The following is a 16,941-nucleotide window of genomic DNA, read 5'->3' as shown; positions in this document are numbered from 1 at the left end:
TCATTCAGCTCTGACCATTGTTAAAAGACCTTGCTTTTTATTGTTAAGCATTTGTGTTAAGTTTATTTTGGGGAGAAAGTAAAAAATACTTTTTTTGAATTTTATTTTTTTTTATACAGCAGGTTCTTATTAGTTATCTGTTTTATATATATTAGTGTATACATGTCAGTCCCAATCTCCCAGTTCATCACACCACCACCCCACCCCCACTTTCCCCCCTTGGTGTCCATACGTTTGTTCTCTACATCTGTGTCTCTATTTCTGCCCTGCAAACCGGTTAAAAAATACTTTGTTAATCGAATAGTATTACCGTTAAATAATTTTTTTAAACAAAAGCAACCTCTGCAGTAAAACATCACCTTTAATCTTTAAAAACTAAAAGGATTTAATGTGCACAAAAGTATAGAGACTAATAAAATAAAGCCTCTATAAATCTCTTTTTCAGATCACCATTATCAAAAATTTGCCACACCACTTTGTTTTAAATTCCTGACAATATTTCTGTATACTACAATATGCATCTCTAAAAGATAAGGGCATTTTCTTACCTAACCAGAGTAATTCCTTTATACTATTTAATGTACCGTTCATATTCAGATTTCTTCATTTTCCTTGAACATTTCAAATAAGGTCTATATTATTTTGATGGTTATGTCTCTGGAATTTCTTTAATTTAGAACAGTTCTTCCCTTTTACTGTCTCTCTCTCTCTTTTAAAACATGTTCTAGATTTTAGTTTAGTCTGTGTGCTTCTGTTTAATTCAGTGGTTCCCAGTTTCCCACCCCCAGGGGGTTTTTTTGTTTTTTCCTCCAGGGGGACATTTGGCAAAGTCTGGAGATATTTTTAGTATCACAACCTGTGATAGGGTTGCTACTGGCATGTAGTGGGTAGAGGCCAGGGATGCTGCTAAACGTCTTGAAGTGTATATGTAGGACAGCTCCCAACAACAAAGAATTATCTGGCTCAAAATGTCAGTGGTGCCAAGATTGAGGAGCCCTGATTTAACTTTTTCCTGATATTTGCCTTAATAATTTTTATAAACTGCAAGTTATTTCAGGGAGGCAAGAGTACTTCATAGGAGGTACTGTGTATTTTATGTTGCATAAATCAGGGGCATATAATGTTTAGTTGTCTCACTTTTAGTAATTAAACATTGGGTTCAGGTGTTGACAGCTTTATCCCTTAAATATAGAATTTAAAGTCAGCTTTTCTAGAGCAGAGTCAAACAACAGCCTCTTTTTCTGGTGGAAAGAATATTGAACTTGTTAATTGGATAACTGATCTCTTGGTGTTAGATCTTTAGAAACTTGCTATTTATATAAGGATCCTGTGCTTCTGTTTTCTCATCTGTAGCAATGAATTGAACCTGGTGATTTCTAAGACCCTTGCATTTTGATGGTTCTTTGTATTAGACAAGAATTTGATGCACAAATACCATTTCATAAAATATCCAGCTAGTCAAAACAGCACATCCAAAACAGCTTAGATATAACTTAAATTGTCATGCTTTGAATATTGATAACTTTGACAGATTATTTCCCTTAGGGATGAATAAACTTAGTAAGGACATCCCTTTCCTTCTGTCTCTCCCCTCTTCAGGAAAGTTATTTATACATTTCATTTAAGGAAAATGTTTCAGAATATTTATGTGAATTTCTTATTCAGACCATTTTTAATGTTCCAGAACTTGGCCATTATTCAAAATGAGTTTTTTTCTATAGAAATAATATGATAAAAATGAGTTAGGTTTCAATGGGAAAATGCATTTTAGTTTTTCATCGGAATTTCCTCAACTAAGGATATGTTAAAGAGGTATATGCCCATAACTTAGTTGACATTTGAATAAAGGGTTACTTATTTTTATAAGACTGCATCCCCTTATATCAGTCTCTCTACTTGTTCTGTAATGTAGCACAAGAATTTTTCCAGGTGGGAAAAGAGGAATTGGTGTTAAAGGAGGAAGTCCTCTTCTGCTTCCTCTTCAGAACTCCTATGGCTCTTTTTCTTCCCCTCTCTTCATCTTATGCACTTTCTACCTTGTATTATTGTTATGGTATACTTTTACTCTCACATTAAAGAAATAAGCTCCTAGGTAGTAGGCTTAATTTTACACATCTCATAGTAGTAATCAGCAATATCTCTTGTACAAAGACTGTTTGTAATAAAAGTGTGTTTAGTAAATCAATGAAGATAGCATTTTGCCCTACCTGCTACCTAATATTTGATTTTTCTATATCTATAAAATATACCTTTAACTTTATTTTTTGTAACTACCTCTCCCTTCTCCAAATACACTGCAACCTTTTAGAATCTGAAAGGGAAGGGTCCCCAAACCATCTTTTTATTTATTCAAGAGTTATTTGAGTCCTGACAATGTGATGAGCATAGTTCTAGTTGCTGTATATATATCAGTGCTCCAAACAAAGTGCCTATTTCCATGGAGTTTAGAAAGACAGTAAATATGTATAATAAGTCATGTGAAAAATTCATGAAAAAATTACGCAGAATAAGCATCTAGAGATGGCTGAGAGACTTGCTTAGGTCTCACAGGTAGCAGATGAAGCAGTAATGGTACCTAGGTCTTTAGATCCTAACAGTATCCTTGAAATTAGTTTATTCTTCATTAATCTTAAACTGGGGGGTGGGAGAGAATATAATAGACATCCGTTCCTATTCTTTTCTTTCATCCTAATGTCTTTTTAAAAATCTATATATAGAATTTCATAGTCACTTGAATCTACTGATTTTTAAGTTATCAAGTTTTTCACATATCAAGAATAGTGGGCTTTAAAAATCAATATGAAAACTTTTATGGATGGGAATTCCCTGGCGGTCCAGTGGTCAGGACTCCGGGCTCTCACTGCTGAGGGCACGGGTTGGATCCCTGGTCAGAGATCTAAGATCCCACAAGTTGTGCTGCGCGGCCAAAGAAAAAGAACTTTTATGGAGACGTTTTAAATCAATAAGAAAACATATTTCTTCTGCACTTAGTATCCCTCATGAAAAGACTGAGATGCATTTTTCTTAGTAAATTTTCACCAAACTTAGTTAAGATACAATGTGGCATAAGGGGACCTTGTGTCAGAAAAGCACTTTTGATTGAAATTTAATACCTTCTGTGATCTAACTTGTAGCTTTGACTTTTCCTATAGTAAACCCTGTATTCTAGTATCTAGAAATTTTATGCTCGTCTACCAGTGCTACACTCCTTCTTCTCTTTTTTTCTTATACCAATTAGTTATTTTGGTCAAAATCCTTTCATATTCTTTCTGCATGCATTGTCTCCTTTAAACAGTTTTAGTACCTTTGATCTGTACTTTTGGTTTGGCACTTTGCACTGCTCTTTGATATCTTTTGTTTTCTAAAACCTTAATCTGAAACATTATTTAATTTTTCACCTGTTCATTTTAACCTGTGTTCATTTTTCCATGATTATTTCCTCTCTTTTTTTTTTTTTTGTCTTCTCCCATTGGATTGAAAAATTGTAGATATTTTAACAGAGAAAATTTCATTGAGATGCAACTTTTTCTCTGGAAAGACTCATTGTCTGGACCATGGTTAAAGATAGGAGGACATAGTTTTTACCACTCTATAATATTGAATCACATGTGTCTATGACCAAACCATGCTGAAAAGTCCCCTTCCTAATGTATAACACTTATGCTTTCACTACTGCCTTTAAAAATAAAAGTTTAAAAAAAATTATTGTCTTGCGAGCTCGCCAGCCTGCAGGCGGGTCGCTACCGGGCGTGGAGCCGGGCGCCCGGGGCGATGGGTGAGTACAGGAAGCGGCGGAGAGGAAAGCACTGGGCTCCCCTGGCCTCTGCGTGGAGTGAGTGGAAGCACGAAGGAGGGTCTGAGGAGGCCGCCTGCACGGCCCTCTGGCGATCAACCTGAAAATATTGATAATAGAGTAAAATATCTTCTTTTGGGGGGGGGCAAGATAATTGTCTGGAAAGATACTTGGTCTTCAGCTAGTTAATTTAGATTCTAGATTCTAAAAAGACAGCCACAGAGCCAGACATTTTTCGGAATCAACCTTTTTGACAGATAAATTGCTATAAACTAAGAAACTTTTTAAAAACAAAATTTCATGAAATTTTATACCTGCATAGCCATTCACTTCAATGTTTTCTACCATCTGCAGCTGTGTCATGATTGTATCATAAAATAAGTGATACATTTTTAACCCAGAGGCATCAAGAAAAAGCTCTTGCAAGGCAAGGTACAAAAGTGAAGGAGGCACTCACTCTCAATGGCTGAATCTTCACGTACACTAGCTTGTGAGTGAATGTCTCCTTAAATTTTGCACCCAGGGCTTTGATTCCTTCCCCCTTGTGTTGGCCCTCCTGTTGTTTTGTTTCATTCTATCAGTACTTCAGAGTGGCCAGGGTTTTGTTAGGTCTTTTGGAATAACTTCACTTAAAAAACATGGCTAAAATACTCCTTAGCCACATAAATGACTAAAATTTAAGTTAAATGTAAAAATGTGCTCTAAAGGACTTTTGATTATCTCGTGTTACAGATAATTCAGATTAAGGGTACTTAGGAAGCACACCTGAGGTCTCTTACTTCTCCAGTTGTGTTTAGTAGTTACGCAGACTTTGATCTTCATTGGGAGGGGAGGAATTAAGCCTTGGGGCAGCCTCTCCAGGGCAGGCTGATTGGGTGGCTCTGTCTCACCTTTCCATCAAATACTTTTGAAACTGGAACTAGCTCCATTTTACTACTGAGACCCAGCTGGCCAATGAGCTTTGAGATGGGGCTATGTATAACTACTCTTCCCTCTCGCCTATGCTTGTAGCCCCACCATGCTGAGGTTGGGGCTTGCAGGCTTTCGTTAGAGAAACTGGATATAGAACTGAGCTGGTGGAGAACATCTCTACCACTTCCAAGGATCCATGGACACTCTTACTTTCCTCTATTTCTGGTGAGGTCTCTTAGGATACAGATTGACAAGGAGGAGATGGGGAAGGGATAGAATTCAGGCTGAGACTAAGCACTGATGTGGATCTTTGGGAAGGGAGAATGACAGAGAGGAAGGAGAGATAGTTTGTTAGCAAAAACAAGGCATGGCAGGTGCTACACTTATTCACCAGAGTTAATTTTAACTGTTCATGATTCCGCCATCCACTCCTTCCTCCATTCCCAGTTGACTGAAAATTGACTGCAGCTCATTCCAGATGAAGTTGGAAAAAAATTAGTCACTTTTCTACTGTTTCTTACATAGTATCTGAAGTCCTTTTTAAAATATAATTGATGTTCATTGTAACTACTCACAAGGTAATCTTTATCTGAACTGAAGCATATGGTTTATTTGAAACTCCATAAATATATGTGTGTGTGTATATATATGTATGTGTATATATATATTTATATCTAAATAAATGAATAAATATAAATGGTGTTGTTTCAAGAATATTTTTATATATACGGTTTCCAACTTACAAGCAGGTTGTTTCTAAAATGTCTGTGAGTTAGTTATTGAAACTTAAAGCTCATTTCCTCATAGAAATAACTTCAGTGATGATTATCATCCCAGGCTACTAGTTCACAAAAATGAATTTAGTCTATAGTATAAATAAAATAACTATGGCATGCCTGGGCCCTAAAAAGGTTGTAGAGGGGATATTCTGGGTGTTGCATTTTAGGGCCACCTTTGCTCACCTACAGCAAGGATTTTAGTAGTAGCAGTTTCTAGGGTAACAGGGTAAGGAGTAGAACAGCACAGATCACTTGTATAATTTGTGTTGGGCAGTTGAGGGTGGCTTGTAGCTGACTTTAGTATTATGGTAATAAATGTATTGCTCTAAGTGAAATATAACTTTTCAAAATATTGTAATTTTATTTTTGGGGAATAATAAAATATTTTTAAGTAATCTTATAAACTTTTGGTTTAGGACATCTAGAGATGGTGCAATTTCTTTTGGAAGCAGGCGCAGATCAAGAGCATACAACAGATGAAATGCACACTGCTTGAATGGAGGCTTGCATGGTAAGATTGGTGAAATACATACATGAAATATATTTATATATTAGGTAGAGACAGAGCCAGTGTATAGTGAGTGAGTGCCGTTTCCTTGGGTTCAAAGATTCTGTTTATCATGACTTGTGGATCAGAACCTCAGCTATCTGAGTTATAAGAGCCAGTTGTGCAATATTAACTTCTATCAGAGGTGCTTTCTGAAGCTTTGTAGCACTACCTTCATTTTCTGGTTTTATGTAATTGGCACAAAAAGTGACTTTTTAAAAGATAGATCAAGGATATTAAAAATGAGAACATAATCCACAGAGTATGCACATAATACTGCTAAGTAAAACATGTTCATCAAACCCGTAATGTAAAATTTATGAAAAATTTGAAATTAGAATATTATTTGCATTACATAATTCTCCCTCTGTCATTCTCCTTTCCCAAGGAGCCCTTTCCAAAGATTCTCCCTTCCCAAAGATCCTCTATCGTGGTCTTTTCTCAGCCCTGAATTCCTTTTTTTAAGAACTTTTTTTTAAATTTGTACTTGAGAATGCGTAATAATAGTACTCTTAAACTTTTGTATCTCAGTCTATGACTTGTGGCACAGAAATGAATCAGAATAACATTATAGACAGATTTATGAGAAAAACACACCAAAGATAAAACAGACCCGAAATTAATTTTAAGTTTCTTGTCTCAACTTCCCTTCAGAGAATGATTATTGAAAGGATGTTAAATTTTAATTACTAATTTAAAAAAAAATTAAGCAGCCATTTAAGACTTGAGTTATTTTTTGTTTTTCTTATTGCCATACCAGTGTTTGCTTTAGTAACTTATTCTTTTGATTAAACAAGTTTTCTGGGAGGGTTTTGAGTTCCCCATCTGTGAAAATAATATCCTTCTCTAGGGTTGTTGTGAGGATTAAATGACATAATGTGTGTAAGGAACTTAAAACATCCTTGCCGCCCCCATTAGAGAAACAAACTATATGTAGATTAAAAAATTAAAGTGGAATATTCTGTAGACCTACTCTGCCTGCAATGGAAGTGTTATAAGTAGATGAAAGATACTAGTAGGGGCCATACGTTTGGAGACTTGCTAAGAGACTGAGGTTTTAAACTGGACTTTAAAGGAAATGTAGGAGTTGACTACTTATGGAGGGAGAAAATTCTGAGCTAAAGGAACAGCAAAGTAACCACAGTGATAAGACTTTAAAGTTGTGCAATATGGCAAGTACCAAGGCAAAAATGGGCATGACATGTTCAAAAGAAGATGAACATGTCCTTTGTGGGGGCGAAGGGCCGGAGGCAGGGCTCCCGAGGAGCTCAAAGGCCAGGGAAGGACACACTGGACGGTCCAGACCCACCCTAGCGCTCCAGTGGGGCAGCACCCTCTCTGAATTCCTACTGCCACCAAACCACATCCCTAAGGCCTTTGGGAAGAATTGCTAGGACCCAGGAAGGCGGCCCCTTGCTGTGGTCCAGACTTCAGCAGCTGCCGAAGAGCGGAGGGAGCCAGCCGGCCGGCCGTGAGCAGGAGGACAGGGCACGGGGACAGGGACAGCCACAGCCGGGCTTCCCGCAGCTGTGCCCACCGCCAGAACCAGCTGCAGCCAATCACAGCCCCCGACATGCCGAACAGTGCCGGGCAGGCGAGAGGCCGGCAGGAACCTGACACCCCCTCACTGGAGAGCCGGCCCAGCCGGGGTAGGGGGAGCCATCTCCGTCTGAACTCACCCCACAGCTCAGCCATCTCCCAGTGACCCAGACGCTACACCAGCAGAGAGCAGCCTGCAACGGCCGCAGGGCTGATCCGCGACCAAGGTCAGAACTCCCCCCAGTGTGATGGCCCCCATGCCGCTCCTGTGGTGGAAGGGACCGCAGGCAGAGAGCAGGAGTGGAGTCTTTTTATTAATGGCTGCGTTTTCAAAGAACCGTTTTGTAAGCAGGAAAGCTCCCCAGGAAGGGATTGCATTAGTGCAACAAGGGGGAGCCTTGACGCCAGGCTCTCCAGACACGTCCAGGTGGAGACTTTTGGCCGAGGCCGGCCGCCAGGGACTCAGGGGCTGAGAGAACACGCGGCCCCTCCCCCGCCCCGGCGGGGCGCTAAGGCACCGGGCCCGCCTGGGTGGGCAGAACCCCGTGCCTTCAGCAGGCCGGCGGCTTGCAGCCCTCAACCTGCAGCCCTTTGCTCAGGAGGAAGGCGTCCTGCGTGGGGTCACAACCCAGGAAGAGTTTCACCATGCCCTTGGCATCCTCGGAGCCGCCTGGCCTCAGAATGCAGCTTCTGTAGTCCATGGCAACCTGCCGAGAGGGGGCGGGACTGCAGGAGGGTGGAGCTCCGCCTTCACTGAGGGTGTGGGTGTGGCCACCTCTGCTGTGACTGAACAAAGGGCAGGGGAGCAGGAGGTCCAGGGCAGGGCCCTCAGAGCCTGGCAGGCCCAGGCGGGCGGCACAAGCATCTAGGCCCAGGCCAAGGACCTCCGTGTTGGTCTGCGCGGCAGGACGGCCTCTCACCTTGCCACTCAGGACGCCCTCCTGCTTGAAGCGTGTGTGGAACGTGTCCGCGGAGTACACCTCGCTGCACAGGTAGCCATGGGACTGGGCGTTGTATCTTCCTGCCAGGCGGCCGAAGGTCGCAGGCAGGTGGGTCCCTGGGACACAACGTGGAGAGGCTCCTGCCCGGCCCCCTGGCCTCTCAGTGCCCCTTCCCCAGAGCGGGGGCCTCAAACAGCCCTGTCTGAGTCCCCTGCCACTAGAGGGAGTATTGGCCCAACACTTGTAGAAAACAGGGACCTTGCGGGCAACTCAGTGGAGGGACACAAATCAATCTTTGCCGACTTTCTGCTGAAGCTCACGAGGGTTCACCCCTAAGCCTCTTACAAGGTCAGCCGCTGAGGCTCCGAGGGATGAGTCAGGGCTCGCCCTCCAGCACGGGGAGAGCGCGGGTTAAAGCGCTCACGAGGGAGTGAACCGCGTGTCCGCACCGACACGCACGGGCAAACCTCGTCGACGCGTTCCGTCCGGGCTATGAAGCCCTCTCCTGCCTCTTCCAGGCTCTCCAGAAAGCACGTGCAGATATGCCCACCCCCCCCTCGGACTCCGCGGGCCACAGCTGGAGGGAGCAGCCAAGGAACCGAGGCAGAAAGAGGCCAGAGGTCACTGGGCCTCGGCCAGAGCCTGTCAGTCGGTCCCCTTTCACACACCACCAGACGATCCTCTTGACCTGGGCAGTAGTCGCCAACCGACCGCTAAGGTGGGCCCGGCTTGCGCTTGGCTACCTGGCGTGGCTGGGCCCCCGAGGATCTCCTGGCAGAGGTGGGCATTCTCCTGGGCCGGGTCCGTGGGCGTCTGCGTGTGCAGGGCCTGGTCCACCTCGGCCAGGACGATCTGGCGCAGGTTGAAGAGGCCTGGGGGGCGGGAGGAAGGAGATGGGGGGATGGCACTGTGTCCGGGCCGCGCTTTCCAGCCGGGCGATCCGGGCGCCCCCTTTCCTTCCCTCAGCCCGGCCGCACCTGGGTTGGCCTGCAGGGACTTTATGAGCTTGTCCCGCAGCCCCTGGGGGACGGCGCTGCTCGTGCCCCACCGAGACTGGCAGCAGCGCCAAGGCCTCACAGGGTGTGGTGCCCCCGGCCCCAGAGCCTTCCCTCTGGTTCTCATCACCGGCTGTCACCAGACTCGCAGGCAACATGCCTTTCTTTTCTTTTTTCTTTTTTCCGGGGCTCAGCCACGCAAAGGTGTGAAACCCTGACACTCGCTGCCACGTGCAAGGACCCTGAGAACACGATGCTCAGCGAGAGAAGTCAGACACAGAAGGACACACCGGGTGTGACCCCACTGAGGGGAAACGTCCAGAACAGGTAGATCCACAGAGTCAGAGTGGGTTCCTGGTTGTCAGGGGCAGGGGAGGGGAGAGAGTGATAACTAAGGGCGTGAGGGACATTTTTGTGGTGATGGAAATGTTCCAGAACAGGGCAGTAGTGATGGCTGCACAGCTCAGTAAAGTGTCCCCACGCGCTCCGGTGCAGCCTGTGAGAGCATCGCTCTCAGGACAAAGGGCTGACCGCAGGAAGACTGAACGAGCAGTGGGTCCTGGGCCCAGATGCTGAGCTGGGCCCCCCCCCGCCCCCCGCCGTGGGGAAGTCACTGGGACTTGCTGAGCCTCCACGGAGACTGGCAGCAGCCCCAGGGCCTCACAGGGCGCAGCGCTCCCGGCCCCAGAGCGTTCCCTCTGGTTCTCATCGCCGCCTGTCACCAGACTTGCATGCCACGTGCCTTTCTTTTCTTTTGTCTTTTTTAAAGGCAACTCTTGAGTACATGTACTTAACATGCAGGGAACCAGTCCTGACTCCTTGATCTGGGGCTTCCAGCCTCCAGAGTCTCAAGGACATCCATTTCTGTTGTTTACGCGCCCAGTGCCTGGGCTTTGATGACGGAAGCTGACACCGAGGGCGTCGCCACGTGTGGGGTGACATCAGCGGAAGAATCCCGTGGCGAGGGCCTGCCTGAGGACCACGCGCGCCCGGGCCCTCCCCGGCCCCTGCCCGCAGCCCCGCGCCCGCACCCACCTGGGAGCGGAGCTGGTGCATCGCTTGCCAGAACTCGTGGAAGTAGGTCTCCAGCTCATCGTGCTGCAGCAGGGAGGGCGGGTCGGGCGTGGGCTTGGTGAAGTTGGCCACCATGGCCACGATGGCGATCTGGCGGCTCCCATCCTGCGGCAGGCAGCCCGGCTGCAGGCCGAAGCAGGCCGCGTGCCCGGACTTCCCTTCCCTGGGGAGGGACGCAGGGTGAGGCCCAGCTTCCGCAGAGGAGCTCCGGCCCACGGCCGACAGTTTCCCGCACGCACGCACGCACGCACGCACCGAGGGTAGAGGTCCAGGTAGAACTTGCCGATGGATGACCTTGCCCGAGGCCGCGTCCCGGACCGTGCAGAGCCTCACGTCTTCGTGACACACGTTGGCGCCCTCCTCCAGGTCGAAGGTCAGCCCCAGCAGCTCCTGGGAGATGCCCAGCAGCCCGCGCGTGACCACCTGCACGGGGAAGGACTCATTGAGCAGGTACTGGTCCTCGTGGTAGCGCGTCTCCTCCCCCTGGTTCATGTAGTAGCGCAGGTCCCAGGCGTTGATGGGCCCGTCAGAGTGCAGGCCCCGCCTCTGGCACTCGGCCTTCTTTAGCTCCAGGATCACGGACGCTCCTGCTCCCCGAGGGGCTTCAGCTTGTGGGCCAGCTCATCTGCGGGCGGAGGGGAGAGGCTCGGCTACGTCCCTGTGGCGGCCCCCCAGCCGCCCCCCACCCTGCGCCCCTCGAGGCAGAATGAAGGGTCCGGGAAGGTGACCCCCAAGGGCTGACACAGTAGGGTCTCAGGCAGCACCACGTCCAGTTAAGGTCCGCCTGACGCCCTCCCCACTGGGACTCAGGTGGAGGCGGGATTACCTAGGAAAGTGGCCACCACCTGGCTGGTCTTGGCCATGTTCATCACCAGCACGGAGTCGGCACGCGTGCTGAACCCCAGCAGGCAGGACTTCTGGGCCTGCAGCCTCACCAGCTCCCCGAGGATCGTGCAGTTCTCCTGGAACCCAGAGACGGCCAGCGCTGGGGACCGTGGGCCATGCCCTCCCCGCGGGACCCCGGGCCAGGTCTCTGCGGGCGGGCAGGGCTCTCAGGCCACTGGCGGGCACAGCCAATCCCCCTGCCTCCTCCTCCTGGCCCGGATTTCTAGACACTTTGGTGCTGTCCTAACACGTGGTCTTTATTAACACAGGTCCTTTTGGAACCAGAAATGTCGTGAACCGTGAACCTTGGCTCTAAGGCCAAGGGCAGGAAGAAATGCGACCAGCCTCTCCAGGAGCCACCCAGGGGCCTCCCCGGGCTCAACAATACAAACTCGGCTGCTGTGCAGACAGCAGCTCATCCCCAAGGCGCCCGAACACCCAGCCCCTGGACGGCGAGACGCCTGTTGCTGCAGGTGGCCCGTGGCTCGCTGGTGAGGCCCGGCCCCAGGCGTACGCCACCTTCTCTGGGGCCACCTCTCCGGTTCTGCGGTGGGGTTCTCCTGGGAGCCCCCAGTCACCACAGGCCCAACGTGGCCTGTCTGCAGCCCAAGAAGGTGGGGACACAGGGCTGTTCCCCGTGCCCCCCGCATCACCCGCGAGGCCCAGCAAGCACCAGTGGTGTCTGCGGGGAAGATGAAGGGCTCGTGCACAGCCCCCATCTACTGAAGATGCTAAACGGCAGAAGCACAGACTGCAGCCACACGCGGTATGGACCAAACACAAGTGTCCTTACAGGAACCGAAGTCTGAATGTCAAGGCCGTGCCCGGGCCACAGTGAGAAGGCCCAGACCCCACGCAAGGCACAGAGAGGGGATGGGGGGAACATCTGCGAATCTGAGCTCATCAGGCATCACCCCAGAGGGAGAGGGAGAGGGAGAGAGGCAGAAGGAGATACGGAGGGAGAGGGAGAGAGAGGGAGGGAGAGACTTCTCTCCCTTCCCTGGGGGTTCTCTAGTGCAGCCAAGGCCGAAAACCACTGCATTTCGGGAAATGGGTCCTCGTAGAAAAGTTAAATAATAGCTCATGGCGTTATGGACACATATTAAAAAGTCCCAAAATCTTGGGGAGTCAGAGAGGGGAGCTGGCGGCTGCCTCGTAAACGAGGAGAGATTGGGCGTCAGAGAAGGGCCCTGTGCAACCCCCCGCCCAGGGCCCCGTAGACTTCATCTCCCAGCTGTGGTCCAGGGCTGGAAGTCAGCGGGGAGGTCAGGCCGTCCAAGCATCAACCTTGACTTCAGGGCTGATCTAAAAGGTGCCTGGTGTCTGTTGAAGCAGAAAAAAGAGAAAGCAGTGGGGAGAGCATGGGAGGGGGAGGGAGCCCCCCTCCTCAGCCCTTCTCCCTCTCTTCCTCCCTCCCTCTCCCTCCCTGCCTCTCACTCTCCCTCTCCCTCTCCCTCCATCTCTGCCTCTGCCTCTCTCTGTCCCTTCCTCTCCCTCTCTCCTTCCCTCTCTCCCTGTCCCTCTTTTCCTGTCCCTCTCTCCCTCCCTTTCTCCCTGTCCCTCTCTCCCTCCCTCTCTCCCTGTCCCCCTCTCCCTCCCTCTCTCCCTGTCCCTCTTTCCCTGTCCCTCTTTCCCTGTCCCTCTCTCCCTCTCCCTCTTTCCCTCTCCCTCTCCCCCTACCCCTCTCCCCCTCTCCCTCTCCCTCTCTCCCTCCCAATTTCCCTGTCCCACTTTCCCTCTCCCTCTCTCCCTCTACGTCTTTCCCTCTCCCTCTCTCCCTCCCTCTCTCCCTCTCCCTCCATCTCTCTCCCTCTCCCTCCACCACCTCTGAAGAGGGAAGGAGGTGGAGGGAGAGGGAGAGAGAGAGTGGGAGAGGGAGGTGGGAGAGGGAGAGGGAGGTGGGAGAAGGAGAGGGAGAGAGGGATAGAGGAAGGGAGAGAGAGACGTCTCTCCCTTCCTCTATCCCTCTCTCCCTCCCTCTCTCCCTCTCCCTCTCCCTCCAACTCTCCCTCTCCCTCCAACTCTCCCTCTCCCTCCGTCTCTCCATCTCCTCACTCCCTCCCAGAGAGGGAGACACAGAGGGAGAGGCAGAGACGAGGGAGAGGGAGACAGGGAGAGGGAGAGGGAGGGGGCAGAGAGAGAGAGGGAGGGGGGAGAGAGGGAGAGGGAGAGAGGGAGGGAAACGGAGAGGGAGGGAAGGAGACCTCTCTCCTTCCCTCTCTCTCCCTGTTTCCCTCCCTCTCTGCCTCTCCCTCTCTCCCTCTCCCTCCTTCCCTCTCCCTCCCTCCCTCTCTCCCCCCTCTCCCTCTCCCTCCATCTCTAGAGGGAGAGACGGAGGGAGAGGGAGATGGAGAAGGAGGGGGCAGAGAGGAAGAGGGAGGGGGGAGAGTGGGAGAGGGAGAGAGGGAGGGAAACGGAGAGGGAGGGAAGGAGACTTCTCTCCTTCCCTCTCTCTCCCTGTTTCCCTCCCTCTCTCCCTCTCCCTCTCCCTCTCTCCCCTCTCCCTCCCTCCCTCTCCCTCCCTCCCTCCCTCTTCCTCCCTCCCTCTCCCTCTCTTCCTCCCTCTCTCCCTCTCCGTCCCTCTCTCTCCCTCTCCCTCTCCCTCCACCTCCTTCCCTCTCTGGAGAGGGAAGGAGGTGGAGGGAGAGGGAGAGAGAGAGTGGGAGAGGGAGGTGGGAGATGGAGAGGGAGGTGGGCGAAGGAGAGGGAGAGGGATAGAGGGACGGAGAGAGAAACGTCTCTCCCTCCGTCCCTCTATCCCTCCCTCCCTCCCTCTATCCCTCCCTCCCTCCCTCTCCCTCTCCCTCTCTCCCGCTCCTCCCTCTCCCTCTCCCTCCAACTCTCCCTCTCTTTCCGTCTCTCCATCTCCTCACTCCCTCCCAGAGAGGGAGAGACAGAGGGAGAGGCAGAGACGAGGGAGAGGGAGAGAGAGGGGGGAGACAGGGAGAGGGAGAGAGGGAGGGAAACAGAGAGAGAGAGGGAAGGAGACTTCTCTCCTTCCCTCTCTCTCTCTGTTTCCCTCCCTCTCTCCCTCTCCCTCTCTCCCTCTCCCTCCCTCCCTCTCTCCCGCCTCTCCCTCTCCCTCCGTCTCTAGAGGGTGAGACGGAGGGAGAGGGAGAGGGAGAGGGAGGGAGGGAGAGGGAGGAGCAACGGTGATGGAGGGAGGGAGAGGGAGAAGGAGGGAAGGTGATGGAGGGAGGGAGAGAGAGAGAGGGTGAGGGAGGGAGGGAGAGAAGGAGGAGAGAGGGAGAGGGAGGGAGGAAGAGACCTCCCTCCCTCTCCCTCTCTCCCTCTCCCTCTTCCCTCTCCCTCTTTCCTCTCCCTCTCTCCCTCTCCCTCCCTCTCCCTCCCTCTCCCTCTGAGTCTCCCTCTCTCACACTCTGTCTATCCTCTCTCAGGAAGGAGTGGGAGCAGGAGGGAAGGAGAGGCAGAGAGGGAGAGGGACAGAGAGAGAGAGACAGACAGAGACACAGAGGAGAGGAAGCAGGGAGAAAACAGAGAAAGAACACACCATCTACATTTCTGTCAAATGACACCAGGGATCCTTACATAACCAGGAGGAAGTTAAACAGCGAGGCTCTTTCTTGGCTGGTACTGGAACTGCAGACGGGGCCAAACACCACCAGGCTGGCCACACATGTGCAGCCGCTGCCCCAGTCCCATGAGTCCGGTCAACAGGGCTCTGAGTGTCTGCTCCAGGGAGCTGGGGTTCACCCTCTCACCCGGGAGGCCGGGCCAAGCCAGTAGGGCCCCGGGCCGGACACATAGGGGGAAAAGCGTCCCCACAGGACAGCTTGTGCGAGCAGATTCAGCTGCCAGATTCTAGAGGCCCGGGATCACCCTGTGGCCCGTGAAACCCAGGAGCCACAAGGGTCTTGCATCGTGATTCCTGTCCGTTGGACTGTCAAGTTTATGTAGGGAATCTTGGAAACAGTGGTAGCAAGACTGAATTGGAACGAGCTTTGGGCTATTATGGACCACTCTGAAGTGTGTGGGTTGCTAAAAACCCTCCCGGCTTCGCTCTTGTTGAACGTGAAGATCCCCGAGATGCAGCCGATGCTGTCCGAGAACTAGATGGGAGAACACTATGTGGCTGCCGAGTAAGAGTGGACCTGTCTAATGGGGAAAAGAGAAGTCGAAATCGTGACCGCCTCCTTCTTGGGGTCATCGCCCTCGAGATGATTATCGGAGGAGGAGTCCTCCACCTCGCCACACATCTCCGAGATGGAGAAGCTTCTCCCTCAGCCAGAGCAGGTCCCTTTCTAGATATAGGAGAAGAGAGAGATCCCTGTCCCAGGAGAGAAATCACAAGCCGTCCCTATCTTTCTCTAGGTCTCCTAGCCGATCTAGGTCAAATGAAAGGAAATAGAAGACCACTTTGCAAGAGGAGTGGTGTACAGGCAATAACTTCATTTGACAGGAGTATGTACAGAAAATTCAAGTTGTGTTTGAGACTTCCAAAGCTTGGTGCACTTTTTAAATGTTTTAGCTGTTCACATTTGTTTGTCTCTTGGGACAGTGACACATAAAGGTGTCATTCTCTATGGTTTGAAATGGGTCCTATGAGGCATGTAATATGAAGAATTGTTACCTTACAATGTTCCCTTAAGCAAAATTGAATTTGCTTTGAATTTCTGGTCTTGCCTAGATTGATAATAAAACTCTGACTCCTGCCCAGCTAAAGTGTGATGTTTACTATTATGGAAAAAACACTGGCAAACATTGAAAAGGCTTTCTGTAGCTGGGATATGGCATGCAGCTGTAGTTAAGCAAGCAGTCTTTAAAAGGTGCTGTGAACACAAGCCAGCAGGTAAAAATTAAAGCTGCACCCTTACCCTAGATTAGAGGTTTAAAAATTCCACTAGTCTTCACATCGGACAAGAGGTTGTCCAGTGACTTTAGAATCGAAGTTTCAAGAAAGTTAGTTTACCTTTGATTAAGGTCATAAGTCCCCTGTGAGATTGCTGTACATGAATACAAAGCTCTTTGTAATATTACTTGGGAATTTGAGAGTATTCAAGACACCAATGTCCTGCCAGATTAAGAGTGTATTGTAGAGCTGAACTTTGAGTTACTGTGCAGTTTTTTTTTCATGCTGTCATTTGTAATATGTTTTGTGACAATCCTTGGGATTAAAGTTTTGGTTCCAAAAGAAAAAAAAAAAGAATCCGCCTGCCAATGCAGGGGACGCGGGTTCGAGCCCTGGTCCGGGAAGATCCCACGTGCCGCAGATCAACTAAGCCCGTAGGCCACAACTACTGAGCCTGCGCTCTAGATCCTGGGAGCCACAACTACTGAGCCCCCGTGCCACAACTACAGAACCCGGCACGTCTAGAGCCCGTGCTCCGAAACGAAAGAAGGCACCGTAATGAGAGGCATGTGCCCGCAACGAAGAGCAGCCCCCGCTTGCCGCAACTAGAGAAAGCCCGCGTGCAGCAACGAAGACCCAACGCAGCCAAAAATTAATTAATTAATT

General features: G+C 49.8%; 1 protein-coding gene and 1 pseudogene across 1 annotated transcript; one reads left to right on the top strand and one right to left on the bottom strand.

The window, feature by feature from the left end:
* Positions 1–8,121: 8,121 nt before the first annotated feature.
* Positions 8,122–15,128, bottom strand: LOC133099819 (thimet oligopeptidase-like). The gene is given in 11 exon segments (XM_061203686.1): positions 8,122–8,277; positions 8,491–8,627; positions 9,255–9,383; positions 9,489–9,564; positions 10,386–10,743; positions 10,836–10,873; positions 10,875–11,161; positions 11,164–11,205; positions 11,407–11,613; positions 11,858–12,147; positions 15,061–15,128. Coding segments are annotated over 11 exon segments (1,788 nt in total).
* LOC133099818 (serine/arginine-rich splicing factor 3-like) lies at positions 15,127–15,892 on the top strand (annotated as a pseudogene).
* The last annotated feature ends 1,049 nt before the right edge of the window (positions 15,893–16,941 follow it).

This window comes from Eubalaena glacialis, chromosome 10, assembly GCF_028564815.1.
Source record: "Eubalaena glacialis isolate mEubGla1 chromosome 10, mEubGla1.1.hap2.+ XY, whole genome shotgun sequence".
Lineage (NCBI taxonomy): Eukaryota > Metazoa > Chordata > Mammalia > Artiodactyla > Balaenidae > Eubalaena > Eubalaena glacialis.
Note: the sequence above shows the minus strand (reverse complement) of the source record. Positions and strands in the feature narration are given on the sequence as shown.